Raw genomic sequence first — 24353 nt, 5'->3', positions numbered from 1 at the left:
AAACCCTGAGCCTGACTCATTTCCAAAGCACTTTTAGTGCATGATTTCAGGCAATTCTCTGAACAGGTGAAGTCAAGTAGGCAAACTAGGTGCTGTCTTTCTAATAAGGAAATGGAGATGTGCCCAAGGTCGCCCCACCGGTCTGGCACAGTGCCAGGTCTGCAGCCCAGGTCCTCTGCTCTCCTGGATGGGTGACATGTCTGCTGCGCTGTGTTGCCTCACATCTGCCGGTGACACTAGACCACGTGTAACGGTAACCATTTGTGTAACTAGACCACGTGCCTTACATCTGCTGGTGACAAGACCATGTGTAACCGGTAGCACCAGAAGTGTCTAAGGCCTTCCTCTCATATCATCGCCTTGTCTCGTGCCCAGGTAAAAGATGTGAGCTCTGTGATGACGGCTACTTTGGAGACCCTCTGGGGAGGAACAGCCCCGTGAGGCTTTGCCGGCTGTGCCAGTGCAATGACAACATCGACCCCAACGCCGTGGGCAACTGCAATCGCCTGACGGGAGAATGCCTCAAGTGCATCTATAACACGGCCGGCTTCTATTGCGACCGGTGCAAAGATGGATTTTTCGGAAATCCCCTGGCTCTCAATCCCGCCGACAAATGCAAAGGTAATCAGCCATCGGCCAGTCACAATCGTACTACTCATTTCTTTTGAGAACTCATTGTGTGGGCTCTTGAAATGTGTACAGTCGTTGGGCCTAAAGCAGCACCATGCAACAGAAATGTAGTGCAAACCACATATATAATGTAAATTTTTCTAGGAGAGACATTAAAATAAAGAGAAACAGGGAAAATGAATGTCAATAATTTATTTTATTTAACTTCATATATCTAACATTATCATTTCAGCAAATAACCAACAATGATAATTGTTAACAATGATAATTGTTCCAACTTGTTAAGATGGAAATTCCCTCTTTTCTCCATACCAAGTCTTCACAATCCAGTGTGTGTTTCCCATTTGCAGCACCTCTCAGTAAAAAGCAGTCCCATTTCAGGTGTTCAATAGCTACCGGTGACCGGTGGCTACTCTATTGGACAACACAAGTCTCAAGAATCGATTGGTACTGTTTGTAGTTTAGTATTTCTCTCGGGTGAGCTGCATCTCTTGCTGTCTCTGTCTTCCCACTTAGCCTGCGATTGCAATCCCTACGGGACCGTGCAGCAGCAGAGAGGCTGCAACCCCGTGACGGGGCAGTGCGAATGTCTGCCTCACGTGACCGGCCGGGACTGTGGGGCTTGCGACCCTGGCTTCTACAACCTGCAGAGCGGGCAAGGCTGTCAGAGGTAAGACGTCAGGTACCTTCGGTGGAAGTCATTTTGCTGGTCGTATGCGAAGACATGAACTCTGGGGCTTGACTTTGTCCAGGAATGGTTTTGAGGGCCTCATACAGGCGAGGGACCCTGACAGCCAATACGGAGGAGGTGGAATGAATGAAGGTAATGGGAGAAAAGAGTGGAATGCAGGGGCCCGGGCTGTGACGGTCACCTGAGCAAAGTTTAAAAAAAATACAAATGACATGGTCCGTTCTGAGACGCTTAGAATCAGACCTTGTAGAGTGCCAGCTGGGAATTCCTGTTGTCAAAGCTTCTAGCTAGTTCCTGTGGGGTTGGAGAACCACTGCTCATGGTTGTAGTAGAGGAATTGCTGTGTCTGTAGGTTAGGTTAGAAAAAGAGGTTCTGAATAGAACTGAGGAAAATTACCCGAACCTCGGGTTTCGCAGCCCTCACAATTCTGTTTTCTAATACAAATTCCATACGTCCTGTGCTGAAAGGGAAAAATACAGCTTGCTTAAAGTCTGTTTTGCTTACCTGAGAAATGTCATGTGTTCATTTCAGGTGTGACTGCCATGCTTTGGGTTCCACCAATGGCCAGTGTGACATCCGCACTGGCCAGTGTGAGTGCCAGCCAGGCATCACCGGTCAGCACTGCGAGCGCTGTGAGATCAACCACTTTGGGTTTGGGCCCGAAGGCTGCAAACGTAAGGGGTGTTGGTGGCATGAGCTCTAAGTCTCCCCGAATTCCAGTTAGAACCGGAAGTCCAGAAAGGACTCTGACAGCCTCAGTCTACCCACACGGCTCACAGTCAGGGCTGCCTCTAACTCTTTCGCTGCATTATTTGATTTCAAGTTTTTGGGTTTCTTTTCCCCAAAAGGTGCCAGAAATCCACACAAAAAGCAAAAAGTTGATAAGTTGATTATTTTATGCATTTCATAACAATTTGACCTGCTTTGTTTATAAAGGACATTATTTTTATGTATAAAAACTTCAGATATATTCATTCGGATAAATCCAACCGTCGTGTTAAAAGGGCTAAATCAGCATAGATGCTTTATTTGATTAATATTATCCTTTTCTAAAACTCTGGGGATGGAGAGCTTCTGTGGTTTCTTTGTAACCACCTTCTATATGTCTACTCTGGTAGTGTTTCTGATTCTTCCTTCTTTTCAATCTTTTATTTTTCCAAAGAAAAGCCTCCCTTTGATTGCCGAGCTTTCCTACTGTGCGTAACAGAACTTTGTATTGATCCCAGTGTTAGTGCCCATCATGCAACAGTGAGGGATTCTGCTCCCACCGTGTTTGTTGACTTACTGGCTGCATTTGCGTCCCGCCCCTGAGGCCCTTTTGGTGTGCTCACATCTAAACATCTGCTGTCCTTGGCATAAACACTTTCTTGGAATTAGGCCTCAGAACAGTTTGGGGTTTTGCTTTCTGAATTCCTTCATTTCTTCCATGGAATGTAGCCTAAGTCATTGACTCAGTTCAGAGAACAAAGTGAGTAAACAAAGTATAAAATAATACAAAATAACCCTTAGCATTGGGGTTTTGTAATTCCTTAGTGAGAGAAATATTCAACAGCGGAGAGATGAAGGCAGAGATGAATTCTGAAAATGCACGGAAAGGGCACTGATGAGTTTAATAGGCTAATTTCTGTACTTTTTAAGTAACATGAAATGTGCCCCCCCTCCCGAGGATGCGCATTTTACTTTAAAACTTACTTTTGCTATGAAAATGTCTGTCTTCTCTGCTAAGCAGACTTAACCATTTAAACGCTCATAAACAGCCTGTTTTTCAAAAACAAAACATCTACTTATAATGATTGTATGGTCAGCTTATTGATACAAACTGAGTTAAAAGACAATGCATTCTTCCTTCTTTTCCTTATTTTGCGCTCTTTTCCCTTTATGCTGCAGCCTGCGACTGTCATCCTGAGGGGTCTCTCTCACTCCAGTGCAAAGACAATGGTCGCTGTGACTGCAGAGAAGGCTTTGTGGGAAATCGCTGTGACCAGTGCGAAGAGAACTATTTCTACAATCGGTCTTGGCCTGGCTGCCAGGAATGTCCAGCATGTTACCGGCTGGTAAAGGATAAGGTAAGCTGTCACAGTGTACTCATTCATTCCTTTATTCACTCATTCATTCATTTATTCAGCAGACGTTAAATGGCTGCTTCCTGTGCATTAAACCCTGGAGAAAAAATGGTGAATAAGACAGACACAGTCCTTGTTCTCAAAGACTCGTGTTCCAGTTGGGAGACAAATAATACAAATTAAATAAAGACATCCCAAGAGAAGTGCCAGAAAGAATACAAACAGAGAATAACTAGGAGCGGGGAGACAACTTTACACAAGGCCTCGCTAAGGAAATTGACGTAGGTGAGATCTTAAGGCTAAGAAGGAGCAGGGGAGGTTTTCCAGGCAGAGGGAACAGGGGTACGGAGGCCTTGAAGCTGGAAGGTGTCTGGAGCCTGCTGAATGAGGAGGGAGCAGTTTGTGAGAAGATTGGAGAGGTTGGGAGAGAGAGCTTATGTCACACCATGTCGACCATAGTCAGGAATTTAGATTTTATTCCAAATCTAATGGGAACACACTGAAGAGTTTTAAGCTAGGAAATCCAACTTATCTTTTAAGAGGAACATTCTGAGTTCTATGGGAAGAATGATGGATAGAAGTGGGGCAAAAGAGGAAGCCTAGATTGAATTGGGTAAATATGTATATTGGGGTGGGGGGCAGGCATTAGAGGGGGCAAGGATTGGGGAAGAGAAGAAGCAAAATGGATCTTGGGTTTTTTGCTTAAGGTAGCTGGAGGCATTATTTATTGCAATGACTCAGCGAGCGCAGATTTAAGAGGGGAAAAAAATCGAGTATAATTTTGGATGTTAAGTTGAGATACCTATCAGAGAGCCAAGTGGAGATAGCAGGAAGGAAATCTAAAACACGAGGGAGAGGTCAGAACTGGTGTTTATCAGCAAAGAGTGTTTAAAGTCAAAGGAATGGGCCTGACGGGTTTTCTTGGGAAGGCAGAGAAATCAAGAAAAACTACCCACGTTACCTATTTACAAGTAGACGTGAGTGGAGTGTATAGAGCTGCACATTACAGCATGTCCTCGGATTATAATTCCTGCAGGAAGTATAATTGAGTTCTTTAGGAATACTTGTATATCCTACTTTTCCCTTTTCTTCCTTCATTGTGCTTAGGTTGCTGATCATCGAGTGAAACTCCAGGAATTAGAGAACCTCATAGCAAGCCTTGGGACTGGGGATGAGGTGGTGACAGACCAAGCCTTTGAGAATCGACTAAAGGAAGCAGAGAGGGAGGTTATGGACCTCCTGCGCGAGGCCCAGGATGTCAAAGGTACATGTGATGAAAAGTGGGTAACTCCTAGGAGGCAAAGCGATCGTTAGAGGTGCCTCCTAATTCAAGGTGAATTCGTATGGTTTTATAAAATTTTCTCGATTTTAAACTATTTGTAGAATAAGATTTATTTTATTTTTTTAAACAATAGGTAAAAATACAAGAACCTATCAACTTAATGTTTTAAGATGCAGAAAGCATACCCTAATTCTCCCAACATATCAAAAACTATTAGATGTTAAAATTCCACGTGTTTTATAAATCTGTTCCATTACAAAGCATTTTAAAATAGTTTTTAAAAATCATCAAAGATATGCATTGGGGGGGTGCATTATTTTAAGGAGAAAATTCAAACTTGGATTTTCTGTCATTCTAGTGAGTGAGAATTTATTTTAGGTACCGTTTCATTTTCTTAGAAGTATCATTTCAGACTACTTCATGAGGAAAAAATTATGGTCTTCATGTATTGATTGAACAGCTACTGAATATATAACAGTATTTACAAAAGTAAAGATTAGAAGTTAGTGTCTACTTATGACATTTTCTGTTTAGCCAACAAATATGCTGCTAACATATTAAGAGTACATATTTTATATATATAGTAGGTGCACATTTGATGTCATTTGCAATTCAATAGCTAAGTTCTCTGGACATTGTCTGATGAGACTGAAGATAAACAAAAACGGGGTTGACTTAAGTTAAAAAACTAGTTTAAAATATTGACAGTAAAAGACACTGAGTTTTCAAAACTTTGAAAGGAAAAAAAGTGATTTTAAGTAATTTACTTTTTAAATCACTTTAAATTTTTATTTTTATTTCTTAGTCTCTGAATTAAGCTTTTTTTCTAAATTTGGACAAGTCCTTTCGTACACTTACTGAGCCATTTGGAGTTAGAGAAGTCTTCCTGTCAGAATACAGGTCAACAAAACTAAATATACTGCCTATTTCTTGTTGTCAATATCTCTCCTATATAGAATTTTGATTTTATAAAATTACTGATGTAGAAAAGGAATTTTTGGATGTGTCTGCTTTGGGCCAGTTTGTTTAATTTTTATATGGGAGTCCAGAAATCATCCTGTGAGGTAAATTTTTAGAAACTGGAAAATAAAATGAGAGATGGGTAATAGCTTATGTTAACTTTAGGTGTTTGTTTTGATTGTTACATTTTAAGTGTTAAACATAGATAAAAAAATTTTAAATGTTTCCTCTTCTATATAAACAAAAGTTTGGGGGGGGGGTTAGGAAGTTCATTTTCAACAACAATGTTAAGACACATTTTGCCTTTAATGTGTTGTGTTGTAACCACAAATTCACATCTGTCCTGCCATACATGTTGAAGAATTGAATGTGGAGTTATCTTTTTTTATTAAAGTTTATTGGGGTGACAATTGTTAATGAAATTACATAATTTCAGGTGTACAATTCTGTATTACATCATCTATAAATCCCATTGTGTGTTCACCACCCAGAGTCAGTTCTCCTTCCATCACCATATATTTGATCCCCTTTACCCTCATCTCCCACCCCCCACCCGCCTTACCCTCTGGTAACCACTAAACTATTGTCTGGGTCTATGAGTTTTTGTTCCTTCATTTCTTTGTCTTGTTCTTTTGTTGTTTTCAGTTTTATATCCCACATATCAGTGAAATCATATGGCTCTCTACTTTTTCTGTCTGACTTATTTTGCTTAGCATAATAATCTCAAGATCCATACATGCTGTCACAGATGGTACTATTTCATCTTTTCCTATGGCAGAGGAGTATTCCATTGAGTGTGTGTGTGTGTGTGTGTGTGTGTGTGTGTGTATCACAACTTCTTTATCCATTCATCTTTCAAAGGACACTTTGGTTGTTTCCATGTTGGAGTTGTCGTTCTTACGTGCCAATCAGTCCACCTGAGAGATGGGTTTGCACGCAGGTCTGAGGCCAGCACCACCAGCACGTATGAGTAGTGAGGGCAGTAAGAAAGGGAGGTCAGCCAGTACCCCGCCTCAGCTAAGGGCTTCATCTCGGGGCAGACTCAGCTATATCTAGCTCCCTTTGGCCACCATGACTACTTTCCTCTGCCAAGCAGTTGATTCTGTTGGACGCAGGATCTGACAGGAGCCATGGCCATCATGGTCCCCTTGAGCCACCTGAAAGGTAGAGAGCGTGATGAGCTGCTACTTCGGATAGATTTGGGAGCACCACGGTGAAGCTGGGGTTAACATCCTGTCCCACTTCGACCTCACGCAGTGTTCCTGGCTGAGCTTTCCTACTTAGGTTCAAACCAGCCAAGGTTAAAAATATCTTCATAATGATTTCTTTTCAGACTATCCCTAAGCAGTCATTTATAGTTTCAACATGTGTTTATTCTGCAGCTTTAAAAGGAGATTATATGATGCAATTGGGTCTTGCAGTTAGACACAGGCATTTGAAGTGATTCTCCCAGTTTGGCTGTCTTTCCTCTTGTCAGATACTATGTTTCCCTGAAGAGCTATCCAAGAGAGATTGATATCTGTTACATTCTGGAACTTCTAAAGGGAAGGGGGTTTCCATAATTTAGCTGGATGCGTATGCCTCCTAAGTCCAAAAGATTTTCTGTGACTTCAACTTGTTTTTATCTTGGGTATTTTCTTAAAAATCTTTAGCTTATCAAAGACTTGTTAAAGTAATCTTCTGAGCAGGGCCACCGGAGATAGGTAGACAAGAGTTGTGCACATGGATTTGGTGGCCCTGCTCACAAGGTGCTGTTTTCCAAACCTGTTGTACACCTTTATTGATCTTGCCTTTGCTCTCTCAGCTTTCTTACATTCCTTGGAAAATGTAGACGCCAATACTGAGCGTCATGCTGAGAATCAGAACTGGTCAGTTTTGAATAAGACTTCCTTAATGCTTCGTGTATATTCATGTAACCTCATGATGTAAGAATTTTAGTAATGCCAGAATTATATTTGCCTGGGCTTCTATTTATCTTTTGATTTATTAGGATCAGGTATGAGGTTTACGTCAAATGGGCTGAATTCCTAGAGAATAATTTGAAGAACTATTCAAAAACAGAAATCAATTTGGAATAAATTACATGGATATGCCAGGGGGCCTGGGGTGGCAGCGAGAGTCCAGTTAGGTTCAAGTACGAACTGAATTTAATTTGCCTACTTCAACATCGGAACCTAGTTTTTTCCTAGTTTAGAGAAATGTCCAGCTCTCCGGGCTCGTCGTACTTTTAACAACTTTGCATTTTTATGATGAAAGTGGGCATGTGCAGGAATATCAGTCTTTCCTTTATCAGGCATTTCTTGGGTATCGTCTCTTTGCCAGTGATGAGTAAGAAAGGACAGGTACCTAACAGAGGAGGTGCTGCCGGGAGCAGTGATGACTGACCCGTGCTGCTGATGGGCTTAGGGATAACATGTCAGAAAGACGCCGTGTTTGGAAGAGTAAAGACAAGTACACGTAGTGCCTCAGATTTCATGTGAGATGACCTGACTCCACCCCCCTTCTGAGAATTTATGCACCTTCTGCGATGCCATTGCAGATGTGGACCAAAATTTGATGAATCGCCTCCAGAGAGTGAATAACACCTTATCCAGCCAAATTAGCCGTTTACAAAATATCCGGAACACCATCGAAGAGACTGGAAACTTGGCAGAGCAAGCACGTGCCCGGGTAGAAAGCACTGAGCAGCTGATTGAAATCGCGTCCAGAGAACTTGAGAAAGCAAAGATTGCAGTTGCCAACGTGGTAAGTGACTTTGGAGCCCTGAGGTGGGGGCAGGGGTCCCTTGGTGTTTTGTAGCAAGCGGAGTGCTCCTTCAGCTAAGTTGACGCCTTGTATCTTTTTGTCTTGAAACGTGGAGCAGGAAAGCCACGTGGCTCATAGTAGTCATGAAATACTTATCGGGAACTGGATACAAACCAAAGGACATATGGCTCCTTTCTCTAGCTTTGTTCCCTCTATGGCACTAGACAATTTAAACTTCCTTTAGTCTTTACTGAAAATAGAAGCAATATGCTACAATCAAGGACACTGGTGTGAAAGTAAAGATCTCTGAAATGAAGAAGGGGCATTCTGTTTGCTAAACGACGTTAATAGAAATTTAGTTTGGACACTTGCTTTATTAAACTTAATGCAATCCTTTAAGATTGGTGCTTTGTTTATTTGCTCGTTAGTCCATCACTCAGCCAGACTCTACGGGGGACCCAAACAACATGACTCTTTTGGCAGAAGAGGCTCGAAAGCTCGCTGAACGGTAAGCTGCTGGTTCCTGTTTAATGGTTAAGTTATGGCTTTCCTTATGGTGTGGACATGTTGTCCCATCCTGGACCTGCAGACACTTTCCCCAGAACCCACTTTTGCGAGGTTTGCTCTCTTTTCTGAAATGTTACCAGCTACATGTATTCTTTTCTCCCCTTTCCTTTGACATTGGAATGTTTACTTTGAATATGTTTTTACTTTGAATATTTACTTTGAATATTAGAATATGACGATTTGAAGGGAAATTATATTTTCACATCTGAAAGAAAACCATAACATTTTTAGATGTGTCCAGAGCAATTACAAGGGCTTCCTGCTTTAACAAATGCTCTTTTTCTGCTCTTTGTAAATGTGAATGTGTGCACTGTGTGGTTTAGTTCATAGAACAGTCATGGTTTCATAGCTGGATTTTCTGCTTAAAAGAAGACAGGTGGACACATTACAGAAAGCTCCCAAGAAAATGAGGTCTTGGAGTTCAATTAATGCTGTTATACTTCATATGTGAATTTTGATGGAAAGTTTACCGTACCCAAAAGAATGGCCACATATTGCAGTGTGACAATGTAATATGAAATTTTAGAGCTAAAAAAGAAACCTTAGCAGTTACCCAGCTAAAATGCATTATTTGGCTGGAGTCCCTATGGATGTGTTTCTTGCCGTTTGGTGTTGAGTTGCTTTTCCTGGCCAGTAATTAGGTTGCATGTGTGAAATCTGAATAGTCAAAACTATTTCAAGACTAGTAGTAACTGAACCAGAGTAGTGATTGAAAAGATTAGGTCTGGGGTTTGTGTTTATGAGTAGATAAATGAGTTTTTGTAGCATACATGGCTTCATATGTAAATTACTCTTAAGTAATTATAAGTAACTTTTTAAAGAAATACGAACATTTGCTCCTATATATTTTATACCATTAACTTTCTTGGGAACACATTTTCTCAGATTACAGAATGCTATTTTTAAACTCAGACCCACTGAGGTGACTGCAAAATTCCACATTTATACGATTTCCCAATGTTTGTAAAACTCTGCCCCCATTCGTATATGTATGTATAATCAAGTAAGCATTACTTAAATTCTACTTCTTCCCCGATTAGCTGTTTGTGTTTCATGGTTTATTTTTTTCTTATGTGTTATAGCCACAAGCAAGAAGCTGATGACATTGTACGAGTGGCAAAGACAGCCAACGATACATCAACTGAGGCATATAATCTGCTTTTGAGGACACTGGCAGGAGAAAATCAGACAGCAATTGAGATTGAAGAGCTTAATAGAAAGTGAGTGCAATTTAAAATTGGCTTATAGCCCTTCAGTTGTTCTTGTAAGTAACACCAGTTCAATGAAAAATTAAATGCTGGCATGTTCAGGGCATGCATTCATGCAGTAAGCTGTCTATTGCTCTTGAAATGGTGCTGTAATTAGAGCAGGGTATGTGGAGCCACGGAGAATTTATCTGATCCAGTTCCTGGTACTACAGAGAAATGTAAGAAGACTAGCCATGATACTTAAAATTCTGCATAAATGAAAACAGAAGAAGAGAAAAACAATTCATAACATAGAGAAAATACACTTGAGCTCCAAATATTTAAAAGGTGTCCAAAATAAGAAAGGATAAGGTAACCCATATGTTATAAATAGATGCGATGAGATGACATACGCATTTCAGCTATGTTGGTATTAAAGAATAGCATTTTAATCTCGTGTTTTCTTTGAGGTTTTGGAAATACTGTCACAGTGATTTAAACTAGAATGAATCTGGTTAATATTAAGATGCCCAAAGCAACTGAGTTTTTCCATTAAATCACATCTTTTGTTCCTTAGATATGAACAAGCAAAGAACATCTCACAGGATCTGGAGAAGCAAGCTGCCCGAGTGCATGAGGAGGCCAAAAGGGCTGGTGACAAAGCTGTGGAGCTCTATGCCAGCGTCGCCCAGCTGACGCCTGTGGACTCAGCAGCCCTGGAGGTATGGGGTTGACAGCCTGTGTGCACAGGGCTTGTCGTCAGTGCGCACGCGCACACACACACACACACACACACACACACACACACACACACAAACACCGCAGGGCCAACACACACAACACCCCTCAGTGCCCACACACACACACACACACACACACACACCACCCCTCAGGGCCAACACATACACCCCTGAGTGCCAACACACACAACACCCCTCAGTGCCCACACACACACACACACACACACACACACACACACACACACACCACCCCTCAGGGCCAACACATATACCCCTGAGTGCCAACACACACAACACCCCTCAGGGCCAACACACACACACACAGCCCTCAGGGCCAACACATACACACACACACACAACACCCCTCAGGGCCAACACACACACACACCCCTCAGGGCCAACACACACACACACACACACACACACACACATACACATACACACACACACCCCTCAGGGCCAACACACACACACACACACACACACACACACACTCACACTCTCTCTCTCTCTCTCACCCATCCCAGTCTAGGTATAAGAGCTCTTCTGTCTGCCCAGCAACTATCCCTGGTTCCTATTTCCACTTTCCTCCAACTGACTCACTAGTGAAATTGAGTTCTATTTTAGATACGTTAATAGAACTTACTGAGGTGAATAATCCTGTGACTATAAACATTAACTAACAAAGACTACTTTAGTGATATGAATAGTCGCTCCAAAGTCTTTAATATAAATCCAAATTACAATATCGTTGGATTAATTAAAGCAGAATACAGCTGTACCGTTACTCCTGGGCACTGCTAAATTGAGAGTGAGAGGAAAATAAAAGAGAATGGTTTAAGTGAAAGAACTACATCAGAACTAAAATATTTGGGGATTAGTAGTATTTTATTTCATTTGTACTCTAATCATGAATCCTCATACCAGGCTCTGGAAAAATGGTATATATATATATTTTTTTACATTAAACTTGAAATTTATTAAAAATTTCACTTCTTATACCCAAGGCTTTGACTTGATTTTCACCATAAAGGTTTAGGTCTTTTCAGTCATGTACACACTGTATGATTTCACATATATGACATTTGAGAAAGGCAAAACTAATCTATGATGATAAATTGGCAGCTGTATTGTTGGAAAGGTGGGTGTGGAAATTGACTGGAAAGAGATACAAGGGAATTTCCTGGAGTGGACACATTCTGTCTCTTGATTGGTGTGTTGGTTACAGGTAAATATAGATCAAACTAAGCATTGTGTGTTTCACCGTGTGTAACGTATACCCCAATTTTTGAAATAACGTCCCTAATATTGTGACCTGTGTTATTCTTTTAAAAATATCTATTGAGTGTTAAGTGTGATAGCATTACTTAAGCCTTCCTTTTCATCAGTTTAACTCTTTAGTCTAAAAACATAGTGATCTTACTTGGTTTTCACAGAACGAGGCAAATAAAATAAAGAAGGAAGCTGAGGATCTCGACCGTCTGATCGACCAGAAATTAAAAGATTATGAAGACCTCAGAGAGGACATGAGTGGGAAGGAACTCGAAGTAAAGAAACTTCTGGAGAAAGGAAAGATCGAACAGCAGGTTTGTTTGCCTTCCAGTTGCTTCACGTCTTGAAGCAAAATTTGAAACTGTCCAAGCGTGAGCTGTGCCTATAGGTGTTACCACAGTTGGAGGGGCATCAGACCACGTAGTATTGCAAGGAGGGCTTCCTGCGATGCCCTAACCTGCAGGTGCTGGCAAGTCTCCTGCGGGTAGCCTGGAGGTGCCTGGTCTGTTAGGAGAGGGGGCATTTGCTTTGGAGGGTCCATCCTCTCATCTGCCATGTGTTTGCAGACCGCCGACCAACTCCTAGCCCGAGCTGATGCGGCCAAAGCTCTTGCAGAAGAAGCTGCTAAAAAGGGACGAAATACGTTACAAGAAGCCAATGACATTCTCAACAACCTGAAAGGTATGAAGGGTCAAGTCGGGAAATCTGTATGCTTCCTCCACAAGGGCGCATTCTCGCTCTCTCTCTTTTTTTTTTTTTTCAATTTTTACCACGAGATGCTCTGAACATGCACAATATGAAAGATAATATAGTCCACCCTTAACATGGGGAATACTTTGCAAGACCCCCAATGAATGCCTGAAAACACGGATAGTACCAAACCCTGTATATACTATACTATGTTTTTTCCTGTACATATATACCTATGACAGTTTAACTTATACATTAGGCACAGTAAGAATTAACAATAACTAATAATAAAGTAGAACAATAATTATAATAATACACTGTAATAAAAGGAATTGAATGTGAGCTCTCTCAAAATACCCTAGTGCACTGTACATATACAGGGCGGATACTGGATAAAGTGATGCTTCATGTTCCAGGAACATGAAGAGCAGGCCTGGTGCAAGATTTCATCATACTACATGTAGTTTAAAACTTATGAATTATTTCTTTCTGGAATTTCCCATTTAATATTTTTGGACCCTAGTTGACCGTGGGTAATTGAAACTACAGAAAGTGAAACCATAGATAAGGGGGGACTATAGTATAATAAATTCCAAATACCCATCATCCAGATTCAGCAATTACAATTTTTCCTATATTTACTTCACCCCCCAAAACCCACCTTACTTTTTTTATGAAGTATTTCAGAGAAAAATCCCAGAGCTCATTTCATCTTCTCCCTGCATACCTTAGTATGAAAATGAAAAGAGAAAATGGAATTTTATTATGTTAGGATAACTTATATAACCAAAATATGCCTGTTTAGCTGATCTATGTTGGTAAGTAGAGATTAACTTTAATTTTCTCTGCCAATTGTATCTCAGTCTTTTTGTTTTCTTCCTTCACCCAGATTAAAAAAAAAATGCGCTTAATTCACTGTGTAGCTCTGGACTTAACCTCTGATAAAATAGCCACAAGTTCGATAAATATGGAAGTTTTATAGCATAGTGGTTGAATGTAGAGTTCTGGTGTCAGTGGATTGACACTACCTCTTGCTGTCTATCTTTGGGGAATGTATCTACCTCTTTCATCCTCAATTTTCTCACACATAACGATGATACGGTGCCTGCATTACAGACACATAGAACTCTGAACTCAGTACCTAACACATAGTAAACGCTAATCAACTGCAACTTTGAATATTGCTTGAGATGTAGTGATGGCATACTCAGCATCCTGCATGAAAATACATTTTTCCAGTCAGAATTTGCATTCGAGTAACAGCTGTTCGCGCCTCTGCATCTTCCCTGTAGAGCTTTGGCTTTGGCTTTCTGAGATTTCAGTCCATGCTGTTCTTCATTTTACTCCCCTGACTGCCATGGTTCATAAAACAAAATCCAGTTGCAGCTCCTCGAAAAGTTTCCCTGTGGGTTTGTTGAGAGTTTAGTTCAAATGCATTCCTTGACCTTGTTTCAGACTTCGATCAGCGAGTGAACGATAACAAGACTGCCGCAGAGGAGGCTCTAAGGAGAATTCCTGCCATCAATCAGACCATAATCGAAGCCAACGATAAGACGAGGGAAGCCCGGCTGGCACTGGGCAGTGCTGCCGCCGACGCCACGGAGGCGAAGGGCAAGGCACACGAGGCCGAGAAGATCGCCAGTGCCGTCCAAAAGGTGTGTGCGTTCCTCTTCTCGGAACGGTCTTTGCTCCTATATTTCCCTAGTCATTTTCCAGTTTCTTTCTAGATCCCCAAAACCCTTGCAGATTTTTTCCTCAACTCCAATAGAATTATCTGAAACCATGCTTGTCGTTTATTTATTTACTAAGCCTCAGAGTACGTAACACATTGATCAAGAGGGAGACTCATTGAAAAGACTCTTGACTCTGAAATTTCTAGTATGTCTCAGTGGCAGGGTCTGAGTTGTGAGGAGGTGGATGGCTTCAGGGACCCATGGAGCCCTCTCCTGCAAAAAATGAGACTCTTCCTTAAATAAACAGTTCTTTAACCTGGACAGTTGACATTTCTTTTCTTTCTTCTTCAGTCTTGTAGAGAGTGCCAAGTCAGTACAACTTTCAAGCCATTCATTCAAGCATATTGCCGTATCTTAGCCCCACCCATTCAGGATTTCTGTAGCTGCCACTGCTGGATTCTTTCTACTCATTGTCAACAATAATTTCTTTAGGCTGGCATTTTACTACTTAAAGGTCAACCTATTTGTGCCGTTTTTTGAAAGGAGAGATTGGAGCTGATTCTAAAATTATGTATTTGAGAATCACACACATCTTTTAGTTTCTTTAGAACAGTCGGTTTTGGGTTAACTGTATTGTATAAAATACTCGTATTTCTGGATTATGTACATTTCAGGTCTTTTTGTACATTATGATGAACGTCCATGTAGAACAAGGCCAGCTTGAATTTAAATTTTTCCAAGTGAAAGAATCTAATCAATATGATGTGATGGAAAGTGGACACCATTTAAATGTTTAGCATTTGCTAGCTGTGTGAACTGAACTAAAAATGACAATAACAGACCTGGAAGTTTTAAGGATTAAATAAGAGGAGGCAAAACTAAACGATAATAAGTCAAGAGTTCAAATTACTGTCCTGTTCCTTCTGGATCGTCTTTTCTCACTATTTTACAGATTAAGGAGTGGGAGCGTAGTTTAGAAAAAGGAAAGCTGTTTATTTGGTTCATTAGCCATTGTTTATTTTGTGCCCAGAATGCCACCAGCACCAAGGCAGATGCCGAAAGGACTTTTGCAGAAGTTACAGAGCTGGATAACGAGGTGAACAATATGTTGAAACAGCTCCAAGAAGCAGAAAAGGAGCTGAAGAAGAAACAAGATGACGCTGATCAGGATATGATGATGGCAGGGATGGTAAGCAACTTCGGCGTATGTGCTCAAGGGCAAAGTGAAGGGTGTTTAATCAGAGCGTCTCTTTCACATTTGCTTCTTTTCCTTTGTTTTCCGTTGCATTTGCTAGTCAAGAATTGCGTTAGTAAGCTTACATTGAGGACAAAGAACTTGGATCTCCTGCCTGGTTGTTGCATAATGGTCCTGTCCCAAAGCGACTCTCGCTTAAAAGCAAAACACTGTTTTGCACATTTGAGGTTTTAGATTATTTAAAAGTACGGATTCATGTTTTTGAATGGATCATTCATAGACAGTATAAAATCAAAAGGGAACACAAAGGGATGCAATGAAAAGTTCATTTCCTCCCTACTCTTGTTCTCCCAACAGTCTGCTTCCGAGAGGCAAAGACCAGTTTCTTGTGCACAAGGACGTTTGTGAAGCTGGCAAAACATACTAAACTTACATCCAACTTAATTTTTCACCTTTTGTGATCATGTGTATACATACCATTGTTTGTAACAAAATTGACTTGTGATGCATGGCCCAACAAAGAACTAGGGCCCATTTTTCTGTTTAATGCCATATTTTACATTTGAAAGACTTCAGTGGAGTCACAATGCAAGTATTCCTTTCCAGTTCCTTCTGATTACAAACCCTGTAATAACAGGCATGGACTTGTTTAATTGTGTCCTTTCAGTGCAAGGAAGGGACCCTTTTTCCATTCCTGTTAAAAAACAACAACAACAACAACAAACAGGCCCTTCCCTCTGGGTCATTTTCACCCTGGGATAGAAAGGGGAAATACTAAGCCAGTTAATCTAGGTAAAGAAGACTCTAGGGAATTGATCAAATGAAGCATCCCTGTGTAAAAACCTTATTTTATTATGCTGTATCTCCTTTCTATGTCCTCATTTTCGGTACCAAGGTATGGCTCAAGTGGAAATTCCCATATAGTAAAATTAGGTATTTCTCATATGTGCTGAGGGTCTCTGGATTTCATTCTAATATGGTTGTAGAAACCATAGAAACATTAGATTTAGAGCCTACTGAAAGAAAGAGAAGGTCATGTTCTTTATAAGCTCCAAAAGAAGAGTATGGACTCAATTCCAAGGGTGGAAAAAAGATTCATTTTTTGTTCCTTTTGGTAAAATAACTTCTAAGAAGCACACAATACTGTCACATACACTGTCCCATATATGTTTATGTCAAGGTTGAAATAAACATATGCGTTGGGCCAGGGTTGTGTGAGTCTGTAACAACATGTTTTTTTTAACCAGAAGAGTGCAGGCTTATGGTTGTTCCTGGAAGAGTAGGTTAAATGCATTGGTATCGCTCTTGGAGGCCACTCCTAGGTCCTTACTCCTCTCCTCGTATCCACACAGCCACGCCTGTGAAGGCTCAGTAGGAACAGCTGTGATTTGAACAGACATTAATCATTTATTTGTGAAGGTTTTTTTCCTCCCCTTGCTTTTTATTTTATTTTAATTTTCATATTGTTTCTAAAGCTTTTACACTGTCTTGATCCAAAACCTAGGAAAAACAATTACGTAGTGTGGAGCTCAAAGCCACTCGTGTGTCTCCTGACTAGATTTGTTTGTGAGAGCATCTGTTTTCTGATATTTAGACACTTCCTCTTCCATGGTCGTTTCCTGTGACTCACGCACACGTGTATTTATTCAGGTTCCATGGAATTTTCCCAAATATATTTACCTTTGGTTGATTGTTGAATGTAAATTGTATTGTTCCAGTGTGTGTGTGTGTGTGTGTGTGTGTGTGTGTGTGTGTGTGTGTGTGTGTGTGTCTGCAGGTCATGGAGAGGGAGTTTTCTGGTAATAGGACAGTTCAAAATAATAAAGTTTTCTGAGAATAGGACATTTCTGATAAGTCCCTAAAAGTGCCTTGAAGGATATGTTTTGGGTATAAATAGTAGTTTTTATGCTCATTCTTTAAAAATAACTTGTTTCTGCTTAATGGGTTTTTTAAAGAATATACCTCCATGTATTCCTGAGTGAGAAAGTGAGAAAAGCAGATCATATTGCTCTTTGAAATAACAAATACCGTCAGTGCAGGCATACTGACTGCCTATTTATGACTGTAGTATGAATGAAAAATTGCAACACCCTGAACACGAAGATAGAACCCCCTTTCTCCACCCCACCCCCCCAAAAAAGTAAAGAGATCCTGCAGTGAGAGATTATAGTTTCATGAGTTAGGAAAGGGGAAAGCATATGAAAATTAGATTTGTTGGCTCATCGGGGAAGAAAATAGTTAAAGAAGATGAAAATATACCATCAGGACTATTTGTATCCTTCATCCTTCTCCCCCCATGCAGGCTTCACAGGCCGCTCAGGAAGCTGAGATCAATGCCAGAAAGGCCAAGAACTCTGTCACCAGCCTCCTCAACCTCGTAAATGACCTCTTAGAGCAACTGGGTGAGTAGCCATCGGGTCATTTTACAGTTTTAGGGTTCTGATATAGTTGACTCAAAAGCAGATATTATATATAGTGTGACTATTATGTGAACTGAGTCATCACTTTAGGTTGTATTAATTCAACAGATACTTACTAGGTCCTTCCATGGGCCTAAGAGACTTACGAGGACCTAAGTATTGGCACCTGACTGTGGTCCAAGGACTTAACAAAATTTTGGGGATGTGCTGCCAGCGAGAGTGGCTCATCTATGGTCGAGATTTATGATATAATTGAACAGAGATTATTCTTAGCTCATCCTGCTGGCAGAGTGTCTTTAAAAGATTTAAAGTAATAGGATAAAAGAGCAGTGATAGGATAAAAGAATACTTTCAACTGCCTGGAACTCTCTTCATTGGCTACTTTAAAGGATAATCTGATGAGATGACAGTTTTTATGCCAAAAGAGAGAAAAGCCTTGATTTTTCAAGGAAATCTAAGCATACTGACGCGCTCTTTTGATCCAATTTGATAGGTAGCAGGCTTCATTCTAAGACATGTACTTTTGTCACCAGCCTTCGTTAGAAAGTTGTAGTAACAGTCTAATCAATGTAGCTTTGCAGCAAGGCATTATATTTTAATTTTCTAGCCTTTAAGGCTTGGTCAGTGTTTTGTTTCATGGGTTTTTTGGAGGAATGGAGGGGTGTATATTTTTCATCTGTCTCAGATGTCAAGAATAATAAATTGTGTGCCATCAGATGGATTTTTAAAATAAAAGTAAGCTAGAAGAGGTAGTTTTTTGTGGCAGAAAGAGCTGGATTGTAAAGTTTTTCAGGCTTGGGTTGGAATCTTTGCTTTGTTGCCTGTAAAGTGCAAACTTGGACAAATTATTTAGCATCTGAGAATCACTGATGTAAAATGGTCTTGTGGGACTCTAATCAAGTGCTGATTGCTGCGTGGCTGCCTGCTTTCGCTTGTTCTGGAAGCAATTCCTTTCAAAAGAACCTCTTTTTTTCTTGCTGATTTGAAAGAGAAGCTTTGCAGAAATGATTTCGGCATTCCAACCCTGGCCGTTTTCCATAGGAGAGCTCTGACCAGTGTGAAATTCCTGAGAGCAGGATGTCACTCCCAGAACCAACCCAGCTTGCCTGCAGTCTAAGTGCTGAGGGCTTAGGGTTCCAGCTTAAAGATTTCTACGGGCGTTAGATGGCACTAAAATGACACACAGATTACCTATATAAACATGAAAAAGCTATGGTTACCAGATGACATTCCAATCCACAAGTCTAGAACATGGTTAGCTATGTATTTAGAAAACATTTCACAAAAACCATTTTCTCAGGGGGGAAAAATACCATCCAGCCCAATATTCATTATATGCCCTCACCCATTCCCGCTGGGTTATGTCCGTGGTGGTCCTTGGTTTACATGGTTTATGCCCCAGTACCACATGAATAATCAGCTCCAAATAACTAAAACAGAGAAGTCATGTTTGCAGGCCACCTCTGCATGGTGGCAGCGGTCGGGTCTTGTTTATAAAAAGGCTGATGGAGGTACCTGCGCAGTGACGTTATACTTCGTACCCAATACATCTGTTCTCTTCTGTGTCCTTTTGGGCTCTACAGGGCAGCTGGACACAGTGGACCTGAACAAGCTAAATGAGATTGAAGGCACCCTGAACAAAGCCAAAGATGAAATGAAAGTCAGTGATTTAGACAGGAAGGTGTCTGATCTGGAGAACGAAGCCAAAAAGCAGGAGTCTGCCCTCATGGACTATAACAGAGACATCGAGGAGATCATGAAGGATATCCGCAATCTGGAAGACATCAAGAAGACCTTACCGTCCGGCTGCTTCAACACGCCGTCCATTGAGAAGCCCTAGTGTCTTCCACTGGGGCTGGAAGGCAGCACTCCCCGACCGGGGAGCCACTGTGAGGCCGCAGTGTGCCTTAACACAAAGATTACATTTTTTTTCAGACCCCCCCCACTTCTCTGCTGCTCTCCACCGCTGTCCTTCTGAACCAGGAAAAGTCACAAAGTTTAAAGAGAAGCAAATTAAACATCGTGAATCGGGAACAAAGGGTTTTATCTAATAAAGTCTCTCTTCCACTTACGACGCTCCCTTACCCACACTTTCCCTTCTGAGTTGCGTGAGGACGTGGCCCCCTGCGTTTCCGTACAGTGGCAGGAGCACTTCGTGGGAACCTTGTGTGCCGGGGCTGAGCAAGGAGCCCCCGCTCGCTCGGTGATACCAGCAGATCCTCCGCAGTCGCAGTACTCTTGTTTCTATGAAGGAAAAGTTTGGCTACTCATAGTAGCATCGTGATGGCCAGTATTTCCAGTCCATAGATAAAGGAAATGCATCGACACCTCCTGTCCCACCCCCCTCCTTTTAAGCGAAAGGAACTAACTACTAACCATCCTGTGCCAAAGGTATCGGTCCTGGAGAATGTCGAGAGCCATCACCAGTTGTGTTAGCTATTTTGAGTATAGGACATGGAGCCATTCACGGGTAAGGATGCAATTATGTGGGACAGTCAGTCTCCGGGGGAATCGAGACTGCAGACGTAGGCTGACCTTTTTCTCATATGTTACCAATTGACTAGGAAGATAAACTTTTTTTCAGATCTTGGGGCAGCTGGTCATTTAACTCTGGATGGGCAGTTTGTACTCGCCAACAGACATCTTTTGATATTCCTATAAATGGAATTTATACAGAAGAAATAGGGATATGATAACCACTAAAGTTTTTGTGTTGTTTTTTTCCCCAAAATCTACTTCTTAGAGCTTTTTTAGGATGTTAGTATGGGAGCTAGTGTTATTTGACAGAGACCAGTTGGTCCCTAACATCTTGACAAACGAAACAAAAGAAAAACAAGTCTCTTTGTCCTAGTCTTTGCTAGCAAAGGAATAAAACCTCCGTACAACTTGTAGCATCAGGATCCCATACACCCATTTTTCTTCCATTGGGAAGAGATGAAACATTTGACCCTCAGCCTCAATTTTCTTCTGATGTTCCCATCTTCTAGAATCCCTCAAAACACGTGGTTTGCCAAATCCTGGTGGCAAATACTTGCACTCAGTACTTCACACAGCTGCCAGACACCATCTAGTTCCTGCACTTTGTGATTTAAACCCACTCTAACCCTTCCCTCTAAGTGCGGAGGGAAGACCCTTTTGTGGAGTTTCCTAGTGGGCTTCTCAACTTCTGATCCTCAGCCCTGATGTTTTCTTCTAAGATCACAGTGTGACATCTTCCTGCCACACAACCCCTTCCTCCTACCCACCCACCATTGAGATTCATATATACCCTTTAACACTATGCAACTTTGTACTTTGCGGGGGAAAGAAATTATTATCTGACACACTGGTGCTATTAATTATTTCAAATTTATATTTTTGTGTGAATGTTTTTTTTTCGTTTGTTTGTTTATCATGATTCTAGAGTAAGGAGTTTATGTAAATATACTTGGTCCTATTTCTAGAATGGCACTGCCTGTTCACTTCTTCTCTCCATTTTTCCTCTTCACTGTCACAATGTGTCTGTATACCTCCTCCCCTTCCATCTGCAACGCTTTAGATTGCATCTATTCCCCACTGTTTTGTTCTTTGCAGCAGCCCCATTCTCGCACAATGAATATCAACCTGCTTCCCTTCACACACAACCACTGTAAAGAGGTACTTCAAACCCTCTTCCATTGCAGCCCTCGCGACCCCAAACCACGGCAAGCTGTTGCGAGGCTGACGGGACATGGTGAAATGAGGACATTTCGCTGAAGGGTCCCTTCAGCAGCAGTGTGGGTCTAGCCAGGAATGAGCTAGAAGTGCCCTTTCTGCAGTGGTTTGAGCTGGATGGGTCAATGTTATAAGCGATTGTGTAAGTACCACGAGCTCGCAGCCTCGAGAAGAGTCCCACAGAGAGAGTGGGGAGGCCGTGCCATTTGTTTCTTCCCCTTGCACATGGGAGTCTCCTCTTGCACACCAGAATTAACTACAGATGTGCTGCCTTGGCATACCCCTAAGCTTCCACTCTGCTGCTTCTCTCAGGCTTCTACTATCCCAGGAGGCATGGCTCTTTCTTGCCAAGTTTTCACATCAGTGTTTCCTAGCTAGTTCCTCCTGTTAAGTGGCCACAGCCAAACAGAGATTTTGGTCAAGGTTTCGAGAAAAGAACTGAAGACAGACTGCTAAGGTCATTTTCCATCAAGCCTATGAGTTAAGTTCACTCCAGGAGGTCTTAGGCCACAGTGAAATTTGTTTGGTTTTGTTGTTAACTTTTTTTTTCTCTTCCATCTGTGTGGTATATTTTTAAACAGAATTTTATTTTTAAAATAAAAGTTCTTTAAAAGCTGATACCTTAATTACACTCCTGCAATATAGCCATTGTTTTATTGTATAGTTCCAGTTATCTGTATTCTACGTAATAAAATTGACAGGTGGCTGCTGCAGAAAGCTGGGTGTCACAGGGAACACAGACAGCTGTCCCCTAGAATGTTTCCTCTTAATTCCAACTGTGGCCTTTTTTCATGTGCCTTCTTCACTTTAGTCGTTTGCCTTAATCTCTACAGTCTTGCTCTCCAGGGTGGTGAATAAAATGCAACACTTGGCATTTTTTTATGTTAAAAAAATAAACCAGTATTTTATTTATAATAAAATCTGAATATTTGTAACCCTTTATATTTGGTGTGGCTTACGTTTGGTACTGGGTACATACGATGTTTTAAAAGGTATGATGAAGGTAAAGCAGATCATGTCTTCTTTAGGTTACTTGAGAAGTGTGTGTGTGTGTGTGTGTGTGTGTGAGTGATTTTTCTTTTACGCTTCTCAGATTGGAGTACTTTGGTATAGTCCAGAGGTGGGCAAACTGTTTCTGTAACAAACTCAATAGCAAATATGTTAGGCTTGCAGGCCATCCATTCTCATGTGACAACTACTCCGCTACGGTAGAAGGAAAGCAGCCATGGATAATATGTCAACAAATGAGTGGAACAGTGTCCCAAGTAAACTATTTACAAACACAGGCCATGGGCCTGCGGGCTGTGGTTTACCGGATTCCGTGGTGTAGTCTCAATACTTGATTAATGACTACTGAGGACTATTTAAAAATTATTTGGGCTTCCTAAATGAGCAGCTGTCTGCAAAATATGCCATTCCACCTTGTAAACATGCACGTCTTCAGCTAAAGGTAGTTTCTTCAGATGATGAGAAATACTCTCAATCAAACATAAAATGGAATAAAAAGAAAAGGTAAGTCCTGTGCTAGACCAGCATGCCAGAAGTAGCTCCTTGGACCTCAACCCATCGGGAGGGCTGACCCAGCGGGAGTAACCTGAGACCAGGTGAACGGTGCTGGAATTACAGTCAGCTCGTACTCTTTGGTTCCCTCTTTAGTGCTCTGTTTATAGCCCCACATCTCTGTAGATGACATGCTACCTACCCCATCTTATAAATCATTGTAACTATGTAGCCTTTAAAGAAACACCTGACCTCGGTCCCACTGGACTAGTCTATTTGTATTATAGGGTCTGTTTTACAGTTACTATGTCAGAGTGATGAGTGGTATTTTAAAAACTTGCTCCTATTCCTTTTGTTATTTCAGGGTCAGCAGCATCTCCAAAGTTGGTACCAGCATAATGTGATTCAAAATATCCCCAAAGGCTTACTCCTTAAATAAACAATCCAACCCCTAATAAATCTGGGATGGAATTCACCAGCTCCGTCCCATTAAGCTCAAAATGGAATCCCTGAAGAAGACCCCTGGGACGGAGGCGAGTCATGAGGTAGAAAAGCAGGTGGCACCTTCTTCCTAAGGTGAGGAAAGACCCAGCACAAAGAAAGATCAAATCTCTCCAGGCCCATAGCAAGAGCGTTGTAAATGGTAGGTGATTTTGCCTGTTCACACTGAACAGTTTTAAACGAAGTGAGTACTTAATAGTTGGAGTGTAAAATAAGAAACTGTCTAGTTAGTAATCTAGCTTCGAGCGTCATCAACTCTAGTGCCTTATATTTGTACTGAGTCTCCTAGAATGATTATACCTGCTCCACACGAATAAATGAAATGCGAAGTAGAAATCAAATGCATGCTTAAGAAAGGGAAATATCCAGCAGAAGTCCAGAGAAAAGCTAAAAAGTCCCTGATACGGAATTCAAATGCAAGAACATTCAACATTTCAAATGTTGTATAAAACCTCCACATCTTTGCTTTAACTTTTCTCTCTGCCTAGGATGTCCTCGCTTCCCACTCCCCCGTATAGGAAAGCCTGAGGTCAAGTTGTCACC

At 41.3% G+C, this 24353-nt stretch overlaps 1 protein-coding gene across 1 annotated transcript in view; it reads left to right on the top strand.

The window, feature by feature from the left end:
- The window catches only part of LAMC1 (laminin subunit gamma 1), a 108814-nt gene extending 86063 nt beyond the window's left edge, over nucleotides 1–22751 (top strand). Inside the window, exons 14-28 of the mRNA XM_081024574.1 lie at nucleotides 376–621; nucleotides 1147–1300; nucleotides 1854–1996; nucleotides 3210–3388; nucleotides 4493–4649; nucleotides 8167–8372; nucleotides 8801–8880; nucleotides 10022–10159; nucleotides 10704–10848; nucleotides 12303–12452; nucleotides 12705–12819; nucleotides 14284–14483; nucleotides 15532–15690; nucleotides 17999–18098; nucleotides 19700–22751. Coding sequence (XP_080880700.1) covers nucleotides 376–621; nucleotides 1147–1300; nucleotides 1854–1996; nucleotides 3210–3388; nucleotides 4493–4649; nucleotides 8167–8372; nucleotides 8801–8880; nucleotides 10022–10159; nucleotides 10704–10848; nucleotides 12303–12452; nucleotides 12705–12819; nucleotides 14284–14483; nucleotides 15532–15690; nucleotides 17999–18098; nucleotides 19700–19956 — 2429 coding nt within the window. The 3' untranslated portion in view covers nucleotides 19957–22751. The remainder of the gene's footprint in view (nucleotides 1–375; nucleotides 622–1146; nucleotides 1301–1853; nucleotides 1997–3209; nucleotides 3389–4492; nucleotides 4650–8166; nucleotides 8373–8800; nucleotides 8881–10021; nucleotides 10160–10703; nucleotides 10849–12302; nucleotides 12453–12704; nucleotides 12820–14283; nucleotides 14484–15531; nucleotides 15691–17998; nucleotides 18099–19699) is intronic.
- The last annotated feature ends 1602 nt before the right edge of the window (nucleotides 22752–24353 follow it).

The sequence above is a fragment of the Rhinolophus hipposideros genome, assembly GCF_964194185.1.
Source record: "Rhinolophus hipposideros genome assembly, chromosome: 19".
Lineage (NCBI taxonomy): Eukaryota > Metazoa > Chordata > Mammalia > Chiroptera > Rhinolophidae > Rhinolophus > Rhinolophus hipposideros.
The sequence above is the reverse complement of the archived record's forward strand: the minus strand, read 5'-3'. Positions and strand labels throughout refer to the sequence as shown.